The sequence below is a fragment of the Bombus impatiens genome, unplaced genomic scaffold (genome assembly GCF_000188095.3).
Source record: "Bombus impatiens unplaced genomic scaffold, BIMP_2.2 scf_0232, whole genome shotgun sequence".
Lineage (NCBI taxonomy): Eukaryota > Metazoa > Arthropoda > Insecta > Hymenoptera > Apidae > Bombus > Bombus impatiens.
In genome coordinates, this window is record NT_176651.1 from 162,715 (window position 1) to 184,801 (window position 22,087).

Consider the following 22,087-nt stretch of genomic DNA (forward strand, 5'->3'; position numbering starts at 1 on the left):
TTGCCCCTGATCATTTGATAATTAATAATGGTCGTTATTATTATTTATAAGAAATATTCTATGGATAACATTTTACTTTCTACGTTTATAGTTATATTTAACAGTTATGCGATTGTGCAATTTGTGCAATTTCTTAGCGGCGAAAGAAATTATTGCGTGGATTGTAATTTTGAAATTTAGAGCCGCAAATGCGATAATTGAACGTTTTAAAGCTCGATGGGTATTCTTGTATTCTTGTGGGTTAGTCAGAATTGTTTGCATTGAGTTGTTTAATTTTGGAAAATTACCATTATCATCTTATGACAAAATCCGCAGTCACTTAGTTTCCAATGCAATACATTATACAGTTTTATTTAATTTTTGTCGTTGAACGTTTTAAATCTCGATGGATATTTTTGTACTTTTGTGGGTTAGTCAAAATTGTTTGCTTCGAGTTGTTTAATTTTGCAAAATTACCATTACTATTTTATGGCAATCATTTAGTTACCAATCTAATAAATTGAAATAGAACATTCCAAAATTAAGCAAATCGAAGCAAACAATTGTGAATAACCCACAAAGGTACAAAAATTACCATTAAATATTTAAAACGTTCAACGACAAATATGGAATAAAATTGTAGAATATATTGGGTTAGAAATAGAATTTTCCAAAATCAAGCAACTCAAAGCAAACAATTGCCAAGCAAATACCATAAAATGGTAATGGCAAAATCCGCAGTCACTTAGTTTCCAATCCAATATATTGTACAATTTTATTTCATTTTTGTCGTTGAACGTTTTAAACCTTGATAAATATTTTTGTACCTTTATGGGTTATTCACAACTGTTTGCTTCGAGTTGTTTAATTTTGGAAAATTACCATTACCATTACCATTACCATTTTATAGAAAAATCCGCAATCACTTAGTTACCAATCCAATAAATTGAAACAGAATATTCCCAAATTGAAGAACTGGAAGCAAACAATTGTGAATAACCCACAAAGGTACAAAAATTACCATTAAATATTTAAAACGTTCAACGACAAAAATGCAATAAAATTATAAATATATTGAGTTAGAAACAGAATTTTCCAAAATTAAATAACTCAAAGCAAACAATTGCCAAGCAAAGACCATAAAATGGTAATGGCAAAATCCGCAGTCACTTAGTTTCCAATCCAATATATTGTACAATTTTATTTCATTTTTGTCGTCTACGTAATTATGACCATCAATAACCTTTATTTCAAATATATACAAACTAATTTAAACTCGTAAGTCCTATGAACTTGTCGTTAAGCCTCGTTCACAATGTTTTTCATAAATGTTAATAATGCAAATCTCTTGCGTTTTATTGTACAAATATCCATCGATGAAACGTTCCACGAAAGAACTGTCTATTTTAATCAACATGCAGATAAATATATCTTTATCATTGAAAATGTACAATTGTAAAATATCTTGTTTAACGTTGAAACATCTCAAATATTTACCTACACATACGCGTACGTATATTTAACAAACTATTAGAAAAATTGAAACGAGTAATAAAATCCGTGCATTGTAATAAAAAAAAGTACCAGATTAGGTTTGGGAATGCGCACGTTACACGATTGCTAACGAAACAAATGCAGGTTTATGACAATCTGCAATTCAAGACTACCAGCTGTGATCCGTAAGCTGTAAATTTCCTTTCAATCCACGGCGATGTGTTTTAAATAAAAGCAACTCAAAAATTTACGTACTTGAACTCGTGGAATTAAATAAAAATAGATATGTCGATGTGACTTGTTATTATTTGGCTGGAAATTTTTATGGAAATTTTATGGAAGTGTGTCAACTATATTTTAAATAGAGATTCGTAGAATCTTCCATAACAAATATTTTACATCGCGCGTATTTAATATCAGGTCGTTCGGAAAGTTTCTTTCGTTTTAGAAGAAAACAATGGACGCACAACATTTTCCATTTTATTCTGTCAAAATAAAGATCACAACGTGTCATAAAAGAGATTAGGTTTCATGTTTGTATAAAGATTCATCGTTGTAATAGACGTGTCTGTAAAAGAAAGACACTAATTTAAATTTTCCATAAATGGAATAAACACCTGTGCTGTCTCGTTGTAATTTTTATCTGTCCAAGTGACACGAGAGATATTTTTTAAGATATAGCCGTCTCATACAATGTAGACTGTTGCAATATGCTGCATTAGAACGTATCTATCGTTAAATCAGAATTATTGTCGAAAACAGTAACACGCAATGTCCAATTTGGAAAACGAATTCTTCAATAATTCGATCGTAAGATATATCGATATAATAATATTACGACTAAATCAATATCCGTCACACGCCGCTACGTATTTATTCGAACAATTAATATTCGTTATTTGCGTCACAGAATGGCAGGGCGCGTAGATATCAGCGCAATAATTAAAGTACAAACACGTTATTCAACCTACTAAACATTTATCAAACTAAATTAGATATTTCCGTAGGAAAATCAGCTGAGTATTTTTAATGGAAAATAGTCGCAACACTGTCATATTAATTTTGTACAGCACGGTAATAAAGTGTCGTATCGTTATTTATTCATTTATTTGCATATCTAATTTATTAATTTTGATTTACGAATTCTCGTGTACAAACAACTATAAGCAAATGGGAGAATATTTTGAGCGAATGTTAATTAGCGAAACATTGATGGTCCTACGCTATAATACGTAGAATAATTGAAAATCTCGGAAACGACGATTAAATGGTAACGCAGACCGAGTGCAGTGAGGCAGATTTGCGTCGTAATAATTTAGAATAATATTTTCATTCTATTCTAATCGTTTCTACATTAATTAATTTAATTTGAAGCAACGAAGGCTTACGAATGTAAACCAACAGCGGCTGGAAACATTCGCGTCGTTTTTGACACCTGTCAGAAATTCGAATTGCGATATTTTCACGTAAATTTGCCATTTTCCTACAATCGATTTATTTGTTTATTGCTTGGTCACCACTTCGTCTTACAGAGGAAGAAAAAAAAATCATTTGTTACGGTTTATGACACACATCCTCGGAGTGCCATTTTTACCAAACGTAGCGCGGCCATTTCTGAAAGTCTCCTGCCGCCGAGGTATTTGCATTTAAACCGTGACCGCACGCTAATTATTCCGGAGTTAAGGCGTGTAAAAAATGCAGGCTGCACCGTAGACTTAATTGCAGCCGGCCATTTGCATACGCCTAACTGCATCACGCGTGCATCGCAGTCTCTAGCTGTGCCAAGGTAAAACAAGCCTTCCGTTCGCGGCCCAGAGGAGCCAAGATGCTCGGCAACGAGCGAGATAACGAGTTACCCTGATGTCTCGCAGCAATTTCGAAACTGGCAAGCGTCGAAGCTGAGAAACGATAGCCGCGATTATATCGCGTTGGCAGCTAAGTGATTGCGGATTTTGTCATAAGATGGTAATGGCAAAACCCGCAGTCACTTAGTTGCCAATTCAATAAATACTTAGAAACAGAATTTTCCAAAATTAAATAACTCAAAGCAAACAATTACCAAGCAAAGACCATAAAATGGTAATAGCAAAATCCGCAGTCACTTAGTTTCCAGTCCAATATATTGTACAATTTTATTTCATTTTTGTCGTCTACGTAATTATGACCATCAATAACCTTTATTTCAAATATATACAAACTAATTTAAACTCGTAAGTCCTATGAACTTGTCGTTAAGCCTCGTTCACAATGTTTTTCATAAATGTTAATAATGCAAATCTCTTGCGTTTTATTGTACAAATATCCATCGATGAAACGTTCCACGAAAGAACTGTCTATTTTAATCAACATGCAGATAAATATATCTTTATCATTGAAAATGTACAATTGTAAAATATCTTGTTTAACGTTGAAACATCTCAAATATTTACCTACACATACGCGTACGTATATTTAACAAACTATTAGAAAAATTGAAACGAGTAATAAAATCCGTGCATTGTAATAAAAAAAAGTACCAGATTAGGTTTGGGAATGCGCACGTTACACGATTGCTAACGAAACAAATGCAGGTTTATGACAATCTGCAATTCAAGACTACCAGCTGTGATCCGTAAGCTGTAAATTTCCTTTCAATCCACGGCGATGTGTTTTAAATAAAAGCAACTCAAAAATTTACGTACTTGAACTCGTGGAATTAAATAAAAATAGATATGTCGATGTGACTTGTTATTATTTGGCTGGAAATTTTTATGGAAATTTTATGGAAGTGTGTCAACTATATTTTAAATAGAGATTCGTAGAATCTTCCATAACAAATATTTTACATCGCGCGTATTTAATATCAGGTCGTTCGGAAAGTTTCTTTCGTTTTAGAAGAAAACAATGGACGCACAACATTTTCCATTTTATTCTGTCAAAATAAAGATCACAACGTGTCATAAAAGAGATTAGGTTTCATGTTTGTATAAAGATTCATCGTTGTAATAGACGTGTCTGTAAAAGAAAGACACTAATTTAAATTTTCCATAAATGGAATAAACACCTGTGCTGTCTCGTTGTAATTTTTATCTGTCCAAGTGACACGAGAGATATTTTTTAAGATATAGCCGTCTCATACAATGTAGACTGTTGCAATATGCTGCATTAGAACGTATCTATCGTTAAATCAGAATTATTGTCGAAAACAGTAACACGCAATGTCCAATTTGGAAAACGAATTCTTCAATAATTCGATCGTAAGATATATCGATATAATAATATTACGACTAAATCAATATCCGTCACACGCCGCTACGTATTTATTCGAACAATTAATATTCGTTATTTGCGTCACAGAATGGCAGGGCGCGTAGATATCAGCGCAATAATTAAAGTACAAACACGTTATTCAACCTACTAAACATTTATCAAACTAAATTAGATATTTCCGTAGGAAAATCAGCTGAGTATTTTTAATGGAAAATAGTCGCAACACTGTCATATTAATTTTGTACAGCACGGTAATAAAGTGTCGTATCGTTATTTATTCATTTATTTGCATATCTAATTTATTAATTTTGATTTACGAATTCTCGTGTACAAACAACTATAAGCAAATGGGAGAATATTTTGAGCGAATGTTAATTAGCGAAACATTGATGGTCCTACGCTATAATACGTAGAATAATTGAAAATCTCGGAAACGACGATTAAATGGTAACGCAGACCGAGTGCAGTGAGGCAGATTTGCGTCGTAATAATTTAGAATAATATTTTCATTCTATTCTAATCGTTTCTACATTAATTAATTTAATTTGAAGCAACGAAGGCTTACGAATGTAAACCAACAGCGGCTGGAAACATTCGCGTCGTTTTTGACACCTGTCAGAAATTCGAATTGCGATATTTTCACGTAAATTTGCCATTTTCCTACAATCGATTTATTTGTTTATTGCTTGGTCACCACTTCGTCTTACAGAGGAAGAAAAAAAAATCATTTGTTACGGTTTATGACACACATCCTCGGAGTGCCATTTTTACCAAACGTAGCGCGGCCATTTCTGAAAGTCTCCTGCCGCCGAGGTATTTGCATTTAAACCGTGACCGCACGCTAATTATTCCGGAGTTAAGGCGTGTAAAAAATGCAGGCTGCACCGTAGACTTAATTGCAGCCGGCCATTTGCATACGCCTAACTGCATCACGCGTGCATCGCAGTCTCTAGCTGTGCCAAGGTAAAACAAGCCTTCCGTTCGCGGCCCAGAGGAGCCAAGATGCTCGGCAACGAGCGAGATAACGAGTTACCCTGATGTCTCGCAGCAATTTCGAAACTGGCAAGCGTCGAAGCTGAGAAACGATAGCCGCGATTATATCGCGTTGGCAGCTAAGTGATTGCGGATTTTGTCATAAGATGGTAATGGCAAAACCCGCAGTCACTTAGTTGCCAATTCAATAAATTGAAACAGAATGTTCCAAAGTTGAACAAATCAAAGTAAACGATTGTGAATAACCCATAAAGGTACAAAAATATCTACTAAGGTTTAAAACATTCACTGACAAAAATTAAATAAAATGGTACAATATATTGGGTTGGTAACTATGTGATTGCGGGTTTTGTCATAAGATGGTAATGGCAAAACCCGCAATCACTTAGTTGCCAACCCAATAAATTGAAGCAGAATGTTCCAAAGTTGAACAACTCAAAGTAAACGATTGTGAATAACCCATAAAGGTACAAAAATATCCCTTGAGATTTAAAACGTTCAACGACAAAAATGAAATAAAATTGTACAATATATTGGGTTGGCAACTAAGTGACTGCGGATTTTGTCATAAGATGGTAATGGCAAAACCCGCAGTCACTTAGTTGCCAAGCCAATAAATTGAAGCAGAATGTTCCAAAGTTGAACAACTCGAAGCAAACAATTGTGAATAACCCATAAAGGTACAAAAATATCTACTAAGGTTTAAAACGTTCACTGACAAAAATTAAATAAAATGGTACAATATATTGGGTTGGTAACTATGTGATTGCGGGTTTTGTCATAAGATGGTAATGGCAAAACCCGCAATCACTTAGTTGCCAACCCAATAAATTGAAGCAGAATGTTCCAAAGTTGAACAACTCGAAGCAAACAATTGTGAATAACCCATAAAGGTACAAAAATATCTACTAAGGTTTAAAACGTTCACTGACAAAAATTAAATAAAATGGTACAATATATTGGGTTGGCAACTAAGTGACTGCGGATTTTGTCATAAGATGGTAATGGCAAAACCCGCAATCACTTAGTTGCCAACCCAATACCACTTAGTTGCCAACATTTCTTTGCTTCTCCTACGCGCCTATATTTCTCTGATATATTTCTCAGTATTTTTATTTATTATTTATATTTTTGCTTATATCTAACTCGTTGCCAACACGATAGCACGCGCGTTTATGAAAATTTTACCTCGAGCTGATAATATCGAGATGAACCAGTTAGCTACGCAGCTATCCAAAACTTGAATAAATATGAAAAAAAAAAAAAATGAAAAATAATAAATTACCATTTACCATGGAAACTGGAAATTTGAGTAAAAAGTAATATGAATGAAATTTAGTATTATGTTTGCCTTGTATTCCGGTAAATATTGTTATATATTTTATTAAAAAGAAAAAAAAACAATATATACAAAATAAAAACTCGCGTGCAGTTCGTGCGTATTATGTTAGCTCATCGTTCGCGTTATTATACTTTCGGAAACAATTTTTTAATCGCAAATTTACGAGATAATACACGAGCCAGGTAAGATAAGAGATACTTTACGCATTTCGTCGGTTTGTTATATTTTATTACAGTTCGAAATTCCACGAGGTTTGCCTCGTTCTCTCGCGTAAATCTGTTGTCGTGCAATTGAGTTTCTCCGTGGACGTAACTCTGCGCAGTGTGCACATTCTGCGAAATACTTTGTTCCGGGTAATGGAGTTGTATATAGTTGCAAAAAGATGATATCGCTGTAAAGTTGGACATGCAACTGAACGCCGTAGCTTAGTATAATAACGTAGTTTGATTCTAAATTAGAAGACCAGATAAATCTGCTACAATGAACGCAACAATTAAGGATTATGTGATATATTTATGCACACGGTAATTGCCGATAGTTTCTGATATTTTGCGATAGCATTGTTATACATTTCGGATATCCCGAGGCGTTTAAAAGTCAATTAAGCGTACGATGTTTTATAATTCAGGCAAAAATCTGTGTTAAATCATCTTCTATTCGCGTAAATCGATCGATTCAAACAAATAGAATTGGACATTGAGCGTTGACTTTCGCCAATCGTCCTACCATTTTTCCAAATAATTATCAACTATACGATTTTTTATTTTTCTTTCTTTTCTTACAAATATCGTGTTATCTATGAAAATAATAAATTGAGTTATCGTAGTTAGTTGATGGAACTGACGATTAAAAATAAACAGTTGATAGAGTTGCAAATGTTGGCAAATCGAATAAATATTAAATAAAAGGGAAGATATATCGCAGGAAATAAACAAACGGAAATGGGAATTCCATTTAATTTTACTTGCGAAAACCATCCTTCATGCGTTTATTCTTCGCAACTCTCCTTTAATACAATTAGTTCTTCGTGGAACTTCATATCGAAGTCCAAAGTGGTTGAAACTTTTAACTTGATTATTTGTTCCTTTCGTGTATATTACATTCAAGCACTACGAACTTAGTATTGTGCATAAAATTTGCCTAGCAATGGCGTAAACTTTATTACACTTAGTTGCACGAGTTGTTAAAAATCTTTGAATTAAAATTATACAGGGTGGCTGGTAACTGGTGATACAAGCGGAAAGGGGGTGATTCTACGCGAAAAAAGAAGTGGAAAATATAGAATAACAATTTTTCGCTCGAGGCTTTGTTTTCGAGAAAATCGACTTTGAATTTTCGCTCGGTACGCGTGCACTTTATCGCGTCTCGTTATAACGGATCTCACTGTAGATCGTTGTCTCGATTGTCGTTGTTTTTTAAATTTTTAAATTTTTGAATTTTTAAATTTTTAAATTTTTAAATTTTCAAATTTTTAAATTTTCAAATTTTTAAATTTTCAAATTTTTAAATTTTCAAATTTTTAAATTTTCAAATTTTTAAATTTTCAAATTTTTAAATTTTCAAATTTTTAAATTTTCAAATTTTTAAATTTTCAAATTTTTAAATTTTCAAATTTTTAAATTTTCAAATTTTTAAATTTTCAAATTTTTAAATTTTCAAATTTTTAAATTTTCAAATTTTTAAATTTTCAAATTTTTAAATTTTCAAATTTTTAAATTTTCAAATTTTTAAATTTTCAAATTTTTAAATTTTCAAATTTTTAAATTTTCAAATTTTTAAATTTTCAAATTTTTAAATTTTCAAATTTTTAAATTTTCAAATTTTTAAATTTTCAAATTTTTAAATTTTCAAATTTTTAAATTTTCAAATTTTTAAATTTTCAAATTTTTAAATTTTCAAATTTTTAAATTTTCAAATTTTTAAATTTTCAAATTTTTAAATTTTCAAATTTTTAAATTTTCAAATTTTTAAATTTTCAAATTTTTAAATTTTCAAATTTTTAAATTTTGCAAGTTACAACAGATTGAAATATGCTATGATATACAGAATAAAAATTTCTTTTTTAAATTTTTCCATCGAAACAACGATCTACAGTGAGATCTGTTATAATGAGAAGTGATAAAGTGCACGCGTACCGACCGAAAATTCAAAGTCGATTTTCTCGAAAACAAAGCCTCAAACGAAAAATTTTTATTCTATATTTTCCACTTCTTTTTTCACGTAGAATCGTCCCCTTTCCGCTTGTACCACCAGTTACCAACCACCCTGTATATTTCAATAATATGATATAGTACCTGTTGCAGCATCCTAGTTTTATTAATAAAAACTACCTGTTGTAACATTATTCCCTGTAGAACATCTCACCGTATCTATTTTCTATCAAACTTGTAGCTTCGCTATTCCGTAACATAGTATAAATATTCAGAAATATGTATTGAAAATAGCAAAAATGTTTATACTGTAAATATCGAGTTGGCAACTAAGTGATCGCGGATTTTGCCATTACCATCTTATGATAAAATCCGCAGTTACTTAGTTGCCAGTCCAATAGAAATAGGCTGTTACGTTGAAGCGTTGAAATGCGAAACAATGTAAAAAAAAAAACGTGTTGTCGCTGTATTGTAAAGACACAGACAACGAGACTGAAATGGCAGAAGTGTAGAGAACGGTAAATTCATTGGCAAATGCTTATCGGCGGGAATTTGAAAATAAGATGAGATAACGGAAGAGAAATCATCGATGTCGGTATGAAACATTAACAGCTAATAAAAATAGAAATTTGTTAATTACCGGCTGGGCAGGAAGCGCGATTGCGTCCATTGGCTGTTTGAACAAAAAAGCTTTTATAAATATAAATTTATGAAACAGCTTGTGTTTTATGAGACGTGAATGAAGATGGAGCTAAACATGGAGAACTGCATTCCGAACGGCGTATGAAAATGAAAAAGAATCGCCTTACAATAGCACGATATTTCTTTCGAATAAACCAAATCGGCCGTTGAATATTTCTCCACTCTGTGTCTTGCCATTTCGCTTTATCTCGTTGCAGAACGTAACGCTGTCATGTTCTTAGGACAAAATGTTTATACAGCGGGCTGAAATTAAATTGTATACTACGTAGCTATGTTTGCCACTTGCAGAATTGGAAATTATTGTCGGTGAGAAAGTTGCATGCACGTACATTCGGTGTACAATGCTCGTATGTGTGCCATTCGCGTAACTACGCCAGCTATGAAAAACGATATCTGAAAGAAGATTTCGCGAGAAACATAGTTTCGTAATTTGTTGAAATTTTATAAGTTTGATATTATAATCTTTCGGGAATCCTAATTTTCTCACATAAATTGCCAGGCTTTGATAAATTTCTAATAATAATATTTTGCATAATCTTGCCAACTTTTCCAAGCCTAAGGTACGTTGATCTATGTGAGAAACCTCGACGTATAAAGCCCAACACAAACATCTTAACACCCACACGTTCTGCCTCGTTGCACATCCTTGTGCAAAGCAAGCCCGTTTTGCCGCATCTCAAAAATAAATCAACCCTTCCATCAGCCTGGCCTTTAAGCCCGAAAAACACACTCTCCGGCCGTAGGAAGTAAAAGCGATAAAAGTGGCGCTTTAAAACCTTCCTGCACTCTCGTTATGATAATCGTGGCGCGCGCTAAATTAGTCACCCGTTTCACGGGATAACGCGCACGATATCCCTGGCGAGGGCAGATTAACGCGCGAGATATTCAGCAGAAGTAGAATTGGCCGATAAGTATCGCGACCAGCGAAACGTAGTATCTGGTGCAGCTGCATCGTAGGTGAAATCAGGGCGAAAGAGAGAAGGAGGAGGCTGCGGCATCGTGAACTCGAAATCTATACGCTAGCGTTCGCGCGAGTACGTTCCGCAATGCTGTAACACGCGCGTCTACAGGTCGTTGGGCGTAACGCGGTCAGCCAGGTACGCGGGGCTCGGCTGTGCGCGCCAAAATAAGTAGAAAATGGAAAATAACATTTTATTGTTCGGGAACCTCGTTTCCCAGAGAATCGAGTTTCCACGTTCTTGTCAAGTACGCTCGAATCTGCTTGATTTCGCATAGCGAGAGTCAGTTGCGAGTATATACGCGCCTCAAAGCCATGGAATTTATTCAAAAACTCTTACACCTGTGGTTGTGTAAATTGAAAAATGAACAAGCATAAAGTGCGTACGTATTACACGTGTGAGAAGTATGCAGATTACGATAGAAATAGGCTTGTTATATACAGGGTGTTTGACAATACAGGTGTCAGAAAATTTAAGGGCTGATTCTTGAAGCCAAAATAGAACGAAAATCAAGAATACAAAAATCGCGTTTTCGGCTTTGTTCTTTAGTTATTGGCGATTAAACAGCGACGAAAATACGCCTGCACGCGAGCAGACCTCCTTACACGAGCGAAAGGAGGTCGGCCTAAGCAGCGGGGCGCACAGTGATCCTCAAACCGAACACATGGGCGCCAGGCTACCTCGTGCGAGTCACAGAGAAGAAGACCACGAAATTGCCACGTATTGCGAAAGAAATGGTAGATTGAACATTAAACCTGCTTACTCGTGTGTAAGGCAATGTCAGGCGAACTTTATTTTTGTAAAGCGTATACTCACTTTTGACTCTCGCTGTACGTAACGCTGTACGCGTGTAGGTATACACACATGTACGCAAGTATATGCAGATGTATTCATTGCACACACGGCGCGTGTTCTACTTTGCTACGTCGCATCTCTGTCGTCCCTCTCCGCAGTACTGGCCCCAGGTCGCTTATTTGTTCCCCAGATAAGCTGTAGCGGTGGTCAGCCGCTTAAATTATGCACATTTTTGCCGGTGCACAAGACCACGCTGCCGAGACGAGTTTTCTGTTGCCGATCTTTATGACTGAACATCGCGCTACGAGCGAGATCTACGTCCTCCCGTTTCTGCCTGTTACGTCATTGAATCACGATCATTAAACTGTGGATTTTCATGTATTTGTACAGAAAACGAGAAAGCCGAATGCAGGAAGGTTATGGTAGATGAAATAGCCAAAGTAAATTGGTCTATTTCGCTTTGATTTCTTTGATCGCGTTCGCATGGAAATGTAAAATCGCTGGCGATCGACAGGCAAGGAAACGATCGTTTGAAATTCTCTAAGTGGAAATGCAACTTGCTAGTTCCGTCGTTCTAATCGTTGCATCGCACGATATTATATCTCGATGTACATCGTTGCAAACGTTAGAAGCAAAATCTTCTGATGGAGCGTACGATCGGCGAAAGTTCGACGTATCAATCAAACGTACGAGAAAATAATAGGAAGCGAATGAAAAACGAACGCGAGCCAAGTATAGCCGTCACTCACGCGTTTGCCCGTTCTATCTTAAAAACCTCGGTCCGCTAACACGATATATTTCTGTAATTGCAGCCATCCATCACACAGCGACCGCAAAAATACCAATCTCGCCCTTCGAGCAACGAAAAAAAAAAAAAAAGAAAAACAAGAAAATGGAAAAAAGGAGATCCCCCGCTCGTAATACCACACAATGTATCGTTGAATCCTCGAAAGCAGCTACTCCAAAGCTCGATAATCGAGGGCTGTATCGACGCAGCAAACCGCCGTGAAAGTGGCAGCGCACCGGTTCCACCCTAATTGCAATTATCGTCATCTCTGTTTCTTCCAATTCTCCGATGCTCACGGGATTGTGATTATCCGCTTCTATTTACAGTGTGCACACCGAGTAACGAGGAACGGAAGATCACGTGTGAGATATTACATTCGCCATACTCGGATCCGGCCTTCTGCAACGAAATCCGAGCGGCACAGAGGCCGATACGTTATCAGAAAGGAGGATTCCCCTGGGACCGACGTCAATAAGAAAACCGCCAACTACGCTTCTCTAATTATCGGCAGCGGGATATTAGCTGCAGCATCTACGTGACACTGGCTCTGCGTCTGACTGCAGCGAATCCTGTGTTTCGCGAAGGCAAGACAAAGAGAACAGCTAATCGGGTTCCACCGGGTTCCTGGAAATGTCGCTGACTGTAACTGACCGTGGTAAAGTGATTGCGGGTTTTGTCATTACCACCTTATGACAATATCCGCAACCACTTAGTTGTCAACTCAATACATTTAACGAGTCATTTAGAAAAATATTGTTAATTATATGCAATCGGAGAATTGTGTTATGGAAAATTAGGAAAATTAAATCATTTTGTCTGCAGGATTTTATATAATCAATATTACTCCCATGTTAACGTGAATATTTATCTTACATAATTAATTTCCATAGTATTCCGGAGTTTGAAATGGAAATAATTGTTTTAGAGTAGCGTCATAAAGTAGAAGATAACAATTAACATAAGCTGAAATATTTTGTTCAACAACAGTGTGCGATATTATAATTACAAATACGGTTACATACTCGGTTTCTACAATTTCCATCGCATGAATGAATACGTATAATACGATCACACAAAAACTGAATTCAACTGCTAGAGCTACATCGGGTTTGTCAAGAGGAAATTATGTGTCTATCATGATAAATAATATATTAATTATTTATATTCGTTCGCGTAATATAATAAAACTAAATAAAAAATATCTTATACTTTTCAGCGATATCAGAACTATCGACAGTAGGCAATAGTTCAATACTTAAAAATTAGAATTTTTGTGCCCCTCAATTTTATATAATACGATTTAACAATCAGTGACAGCAATTTCAATTCTGTAGATTTTAGTATTGAAAATTCTACCAAAAACATTCCAAATTTCAAGCAACTTCACTGATTCACCTAATTATAAGTGAACTTGCATGTAAGTAGACAAACTCAATCAATTGAAACAATTAAAAATAAATTGCGGAATAATTCAATGTACAATTTAACAATCAGTGACAGAAATTTCAATTCTGTAGATTTTACTATTGAAAATTCTACCAGAAACTACATTCCAAATATCAAGCAACTTCACTGATTCATCTAGTTGTAAGTGAACTCTCTTGTGCGTGGACAAACTTAATCAATTGAAACAATGAAAAATAAATTGCGTAATAATTCAATGTACAATTTAACAATCAGTGACAGCAATTTCAATTCTGTAGATTTTAGTACTGAAGATTCTACCAAAAACTACATTCCAAATATCAAGCAACTTCACTGATTCATCTAGTTGTAAGTGAACTCTCTTGTGCGTGGACAAACTTAATCAATTGAAACAATTAAAAATAGATTGCGTAATAATTCAATAGACGATGAACATAATGAAATAGAAAATATTAAAATACCACTCGTCTATATTTTATTCCTCCGCAGCGTATACTTCGATATAATACTCTGTTTTGAAAGATCTTCGCTACTTTGCGCTGAAAATTTGTTCGGCTCTTTAAATTTCCCCTTTCGTGTTGCTGCTTATATCGTTAGCCCATTGACCCCTGGTGGCAATTTTAAATTCTACGAACGCTGTTTTAAAAGCGTCTTTCTAGCCACGCAGCTGCCTTTCGTCAGAACAAGATTTCAGTTGTAGTTGGAAACTCGAACCTCCTCCTCAGGACATAATTTCACGGGGGCGGAGCATCCGCAATTTTGAAGCAATTTACGAAGCACGCCAGGGACATTTACTTTTTACCTCGAGTGGCTTCAGTCGCACGGCGACCGAGAGCTTGTAAGAAGCAGTGCCTGCAATGCGACCGATGCGAATATTTCGTTGGTTTCATGTATATTTAATCCATAGGAAAGCCGCAGGAGAGGTTCCGCTGCGCAACCAACGAAATTCATAGGATGCTTTACACGAATTTTATAAAATGACTTTTGCTTTGCTCGCGGCGACTTTCCATCGAAGTACGTACTTTGAATATTTCGCCAGTTTCATGGATAAATGGAAAAACGAGGGCGCCGCTACGTTCTACGAGCAATACGTTGCATTAAATAAGCCACGATCGAATGATTCCGATGAATTTTCGATTGAGACTCGCCTGAACGACAAATTCTGATAGTCTCGATCAGGACCATGACACGAGTTTCGAACTAACCATGGGAAATGTTCGCTGCGTATGAAGATGCTTTCCTCTTTTCATTTGATGAGCTCGATGTTTGAAGAGAAATAAATAGAAAATATTGTGTGGAAAGAAATTTGTTCGCTGAACTTACCGGAATAGAACAGTAGTCCATTCGGTTGCCTGGTTTTAAATTGCAAGCTGATTGATTCCAGCGTGCTGAGGATCGGGTCCCCTTTGCTCAGATTTATCGTGAGATACTCGGTCCCTCTGAAAGAGGCTTCTGATGGCGCTTTATCTGCAACAGAACAGCGTAAAGAATTTATAATTAACCGATAGATAAATAGCCGGTTGAAAATATAAAAAGCAGACAGTAAACGTAACGTGACCTAACATGTTAGAAGATCAGCACAACGTTGTGTGGAAGTATACGATTAAGCGTATAGTCAGAGTGTAGAAACCTACGTCACTTTGTAGAGCATGTGACAAATTAACGCAGATTGCAGGAGATTCATTACGTTTCAATTTGTTAAGTAAAATTTATTTGTAAGTATATTTGTATATGTCGGAGATGAAAGGACATCGGGGCCTACCCTTTGCAATTCTTGGGAAGATACACTGTTTATTATAGCTGTACTCAAATAACGAAACTTAGTTATGATTCAATCCGATTATGTTTGCCCGAGATTTGTGACAGTGGCCTTGGGCTCGAGGTGACACAACCGGTCGCCGAACGTAGCCACTGTCACGGGATGGACGTTTTTACCTAACAGAGAAGTGCCAAAATTATGGGACACGCGTTGTATTGACAATCAAACCCCGGGCAGGAGCAATGTCGCCGCTAAACGGGACTGTCTAGCAACGGCGGCTGAAATTTTCTTGGTATCCTCGGCCAATATGCAACGAACAAACACGATCGTAAGGAGAGGAAAGTTTCCATCAGTCTTTTATTCTTGCGATCACCTTGCAGAGTTTTCACATCGTTTTTACGCGCAGTATTATACCGAGCGTCACAGCAAACGTTACTTTGTGCTTCAAAAGAGCTAGCCCGTTGACCGTGGATTCGTTATTGAACCTAAGAACATTGTCGTTAACGTCTCGAGTGTCTAATCACCACGGTTATTTGTCGAACTCTGTAAAAATCATATTTATACCAGTAAACATAATCTCTGTCGTACAACAACGATGGCTAGTCCGAATGAAGATTCGTTACACACCCCTAAATATATTACATCATAGTACTACGAATAGTAAGATAAATTAACATCCAAGTTCATTATGCAACTGTTATCAACGTGTATTTTTATTGTCAATTTATTAGGCGAAAGCAAACCAAGATTGCTCTATTTAACGTAGAATTGACAAATTTGTAAAAGCGAAAGGAGGCGGTACGTTGAATTTCTGAACGCATGAAACATCCATTAGGCAAGTAATCCACTTTCGTGGATTATAGTTGTACGTACAATTTCCACTTGCTTGGATTATGCTTGCTTGTTCCTGCAATTTCCAGCTTAGTAAATTTAATTAAAAAATAACAAATTAATTCCCAACGGTTAACTGCGATAAATAGCTACGTTGGATATTTCAAATTTAATTCACTTCAACAAATAGGTACGTCAGACTCTTCGAGCTTCGTTTCCAAATTAATTTCATTGTACAGCGCTTCAACTTACGTTTTTTACATTTTCCTATTAATTGCGCGTAAATGAGGTTTATTAGACTGCGCTTAATAGTCATGAGGCTGACATTAGGATGTGAATTTCTGATTGATTCCAGCATTACGTGAACTATGGTGGCTTTCCACGCCCGCCGCCGGAGTTTGCATACCAAACGCAATTCTCGAAAGTCCTCGCCTAACTATCCTTTTCATACAAATGCGCATAATCCTCTGGCCTGACCTCTGCTATCACCGTGTCTACAGCTCAAGTCTGCCTAGAAGCTTCGCTGATGAGTCCACCAGCAACTGCCGGATGGAACCTACTTCCCTTTCCTCGTCCTCCTCTCTCTTTCCTATCATTACATCGCCATACAGCTTTACTATTAGTGGACACGGGTGTATTCAGCTGGAGATTAAAGTAGTCTTGATATTTTGGAAGATGATTTATGGCCTTGCTTATCCTTGCAAGCAAGGAAGTTGGAATACCAGTGTTATACAACTTGCAGCTACGTTCAAGCTGCTCCTCTGCAACTTGTTGTTGCAGATTCTTCCTTCGTTCGCGGATGAACTCGCTACGAGATGACAGCAAGAGCAAGCTAAACCATCATACGTATCATAATTCTTCTAATTTCGAAGCGAATCTCAAGCAAGCGTTGAGAAATTTTCAAGCAGACACGTGCAACGATTACTTTCAAACTCGCCATTGTCACGTCAATCCGCATCTGAGACCAGACGTGTGCAGGTCCTCGCCGCGTACCCTCAATAACCTCAAGGACTCACCATAAACTTACACTTAGTTTAAATTTAAATTTAAATTTATTAAGTATAAACCCTGTAAGTGTTATTGGTTTATGGATGGTCCTTGGAACAGTCCTTAGGTTTATTATATGTTCGTACAAATTGCGGAGGAGAAGCGTGTATTTACCTAACGGGAAAGCTGATTTTCCCCATGAACAGTGTCACTTACGAGCCACGTTGGTAGGAGGCTTCCTCCTCCTATCTTCGTTTATTAACGTGGGCTATAATCAATTAGCATCGCGGATCGTTAGCCTCACTTTTCCCAACGAAAAGTGTGAACAACGAATCCGCGTTGTTAGCTCAAAGGGCACACCCACACCGAGCTTTCCTCCGTAATAATACGAGAACACTTCGGCACTGAAACTACAAACTCTCGTCAGTCGACATCTCTCAGATCAGTCGCGTAAACTGTGCTTATAAAGTTGTGTTATTTAATAAGGTTCGATAGAAAAGAAACATAAAGTTGCGCTACGGCTCTACCTTCTTGTCTTTAAAACCTAAACCTTAATTTTACGTGACACCATCTTCGCCGCCGACAGTTTGGTAAATTTAGTTTCTCTGCGAAACGCAAGCTTCCTGGAATCGCCGACAGGTCTTTAAACGGCGCGAAGACATCGCCTCGTCGAGATGAACAAAGGCCGGGGCCTTTTGTCCAGGTGCATCCGCTTCAGGTCCGACTTAATTGAAGGCAACGAGCGTGGCATAAGGGTTTCGCGCTTCGTCTCTTGTCCCTTTATTTTTCCTTCGTTCAATATACTCGAGCTTTTGAATTCGGTGTGCAGACGTCTGATCTCGTCCACGTAGCCGCGAATACGCGTCGCGGGTACTGGCCAGACGTTTCTCATTATTTCCCATCTTCCCATTGTCGTCAGCCGACCAAACAAAAGTGCAGCCGACGCAAGGCCAGGCAAAAAGGCCATAAGACGCGCTTTAATGGCCCTGGAATGGCGCCAAATCGCGTCGCTTCGGTGCACCGACTCGTCGATTGAAATGTTCATTACCAGCGCAAACCAAGCGACGATACGCATCCGCAAAACCGTGTCTTGCGAAGCCAGCGACTTATCGATCATCTATTTTTAACGCACCGATACGATTAAAAAATTCAACAAATCGACGAAGAGTACAGCGAAGATTAAACCAGTTTTTCGTCCATTTTCGGTCCTTCGATTTTCCAACTGAATTTGCTGCCAAATAATAGTTCACGATGAGACGTGGAATGTAGTAAATTTTCAAGTTTAATTACAGCAGACCAGAGCCGGCAATTACGTTAGAGATTCCCTTATTCGAACACCCATTAGCCTAATATCCGAACGTTGTATTATTCGAACGCTCTATTATCCGGACGTAATATTTCGTCGAGTAAAGGATGCTCTTTTCCGCTTGGAACGTTTCATTAGTGTTTCATTAGTGTTCACGCGCCATGTATTATTCTACGTAATTAGTGTAATTTCTTGTCTTATTCGAATTTTCACTATGAGAATTCAGTATGAAACTAACGTTAATTAAAAAATGGGGAAAGCGGCGTAGGCGCGACGTAATTAGGAGAAATGCACGTTGGAAGAGCCGCGAACTCGGACATAGGAAAACAAAAACACTATAGTGAAAATTATGTAAATTACGTGGATATCTCGGATGCTGAGAACAGTAGAAAAATGTGAAATGTTCCGATGCAACGAAATGGTCTCTGTTACGTCGGCCGACTCTCTACCTAAACCAGGCCACACACCGCGGGCAAGATGGTAGTCGGATGTCTTCAGATCCTTGCTACGTAGCCTCGATGGTCTCAAGTACCCTCCATAAATCTCAGGAACTTTCTAGTCAAGGTCCTTCAGACCGAACAAATATTCTTTCACTGAATTGTTTTCTAAAGGTTATCGTCCACCGCGGATTGACGCGGGAAAGTCGCCTTTTCTCACGCACGAGGCCTCCCACTAGCAACTTTATCTCGAGGGCGGTTAGCATCCTTCCTCGCCCACCACCATAGCAAATAAGCAATTAACAACGAAGCCTATTTCCCTCGCTCTCCTAGCCAAAATTGTCATCGACAAATCCGATGGTCCCGTGCGCTGGACACATCCATCCTCGGCTTTCCTCCGCCACAGCATCGTTACCGAACTTGGCTGATTTTCCATCTTTCAAACAGTCGACATCCTTTGACCGGGTTTCCACCCTTAGATCAGTCACTTACTTAACTTACACACGCGCACCAGCGTAACTATCTTCTTCACAAAGTTGTTGGAATAAACTGTGATTTAGAACTTGTTGTATCAGCGTCATATTTAATTGAACTATCTCTACTATCCTAATCGAAATAGGGGATCGATCATTTCGCTTGGCTGATTTTCCATCTTTCAAACAGTCGACATCCTTTGACCGGGTTTCCACCCTTAGATCAGTCACTTACTTAACTTACACACGCGCACCAGCGTAACTATCTTCTTCACAAAGTTGTTGGAATAAACTGTGATTTAGAACTTGTTGTATCAGCGTCATATTTAATTGAACTATCTCTACTATCCTAATCGAAATAGGGGATCGATCATTTCGTGGCGTCGATTATCGAATCGTAAGGGGAATTTACGATTCCCGTTGTCTCTGAAACAGTCTCGTTGCTATAAAGACGATGACACAGGATCAGTGTGTGCGTGCGTGTGTTAGAGTTACGACATGGAAATTCGACGCTTCGACTTTGCTTCACAATGTAATTTCAAACAGTCTGAGACTTTCCTTGAAGAAATACAGTGTTTCTTGCGTCGTTGTTTACCTGTGACGCTTTTTACACGGAGAAATAAAGCGACGAGTAGCGTTGGGTGAAGACGAGCCAGCGTCCGAGAGTTGAACAAAAAGCGTAAATGCTTTTTGTAAATAACAATTCTTCATACAATGTAGGAAAAGGATCTGCAGCGTTGAGAGGGGCATTTCGTGTTCCATTTTGTATCCTCTTACGTTGTATTAGCATGGGAGAGCAATGGTACAATTCATATTGCTGCGATGGGAATTTTACAGATGCGTAACTTTCGTAACCCGAGTAACTTTTGTAACTTAAAACACGCTTTTTCTTTTATTTTTTTCGAAGGAAGAAACGTCTCTATCTCTACGACAGAAATTACCTTATTTCGTGTTACGTAGAGTGAAACTAATCGCTCGTTCTTCGTTGTCTCGCAGCTCCCGAGAAGATGATAAAAGCAGAAGAAAAGTAAATTGCATCGCATCGTCGTAACGCGCCGTCCAGATATCCGATAACGTTTCTTTCAACTTTTTATTTTATCGTTGTACGTAACGTAATTAAAGGACAACATCGATCGCATGGGATAAGCAAAGGTTGTTTACGCGTTGCATCGTGTAATTAACTGTTAATTTGTACAATTCGTTTGACGCAACGTGAAACTTCCATGATATTTTGTAATTGAGTAGCTAATTATCGCGATATCATTGGCCAACGTATTTTCCTTTTATTTTTCAAAAGTCGTCTCGTTTAAATCGCCACTTTTCTTCTCTTACGTTCTTTCCTGCTAAACGAAATCTGTTTTCATTACTTTAAACGACTTACGTCTTTCGTTAAATCAACTTCTCTATCATAACACTGGCCTCCTTGTTTGAAACATGTTATCCAGCACTTTTCCAGATACGTTGAGATATTTCAAGTTGCCAGTGTTTTCTGCGTTTAATTAAAGTTATATGATGTGGGCTATTATGTAAAGTAACGAGGAAACATTTTTAATGGAACGAGGGAAAAGATGGAAGAAAGAAACCGGTAGAACTTCAGCTTTGAAACGGTAGATGGGACATTTTAATTAAAACAGGGCAAGACGTTTAAAATTTCACTGCTTTTCCAAATGCATCTTAATATACTACGTGCATCTGCATTTGAAAACTATGTGGGCTATTACGAAATATTGGCTATACGTGTCAGATGAAATGAAGAAAAACAAGAAAATGAAAGAAGAGGAGCTACTAGAACTTCAGTTTTGAAACGATAGATGGGACATTTTAAACGGGACAAGGCGCTTAAAAATGTCTCCCTTTTCTAAATGCATCTCCATTATAAAATAGACTCAGCTCTCACAAAATATTGGCTACGTATATTAAATTGGAAAGAGAGAAACAAAAATGGACAAAGATTCTACGAAAACTTCAGCCTTGAAATGGTAAGTGGGACATTTTAATTAAACAGGACAAGACGCTTAAAAATGTCTCCCTTTTCTAAATGCATTTCCATTTTAAAATAGACTCAGCTCTCACAAAATATTGGCTACGTATATTAAATTGGAAAGAGAGAAACAAAAATGGACAAAGATTCTACGAAAACTTCAGCCTTGAAATGGTAAGTGGGACATTTTAATTAAACAGGACTAGGCGCTTAAAAATGTCTCGCTTTTCTAAATGCATCGTAACATACTACGTGCATCTGAATTTTAAAATTGCGCCAGCTATCAGAAAATATTGGCCTCGTGTGTTAAATCGAACGAAGAAAAGCGAAGATGGACAAAGACACTGGTAAAACTCCAGCTTTGACACGGTGGATGGGACATTTTAATTAAACAGGACAAGGCGCTTTCAAATTCCTCCTTTTTCTAACTGCATCTCC

The 22,087-nt window shown here is 37.0% G+C and overlaps 1 protein-coding gene across 1 annotated transcript in view; it reads right to left on the minus strand.

The window, feature by feature from the left end:
• The window catches only part of LOC100744926 (neurexin-3b-like), a gene marked incomplete at its 3' end in the record, with an annotated part of 469,693 nt that overhangs the window by 161,789 nt on the left and 285,817 nt on the right, over window positions 1–22,087 (minus strand). The window contains exons 5-6 of the mRNA XM_033320044.1: window positions 15,199–15,342; window positions 9,848–9,880 (exon numbers count right to left, since the gene is read on the minus strand). Of these exons, the coding sequence (XP_033175935.1) occupies window positions 9,848–9,880; window positions 15,199–15,342 (177 nt within the window). The remainder of the gene's footprint in view (window positions 1–9,847; window positions 9,881–15,198; window positions 15,343–22,087) is intronic.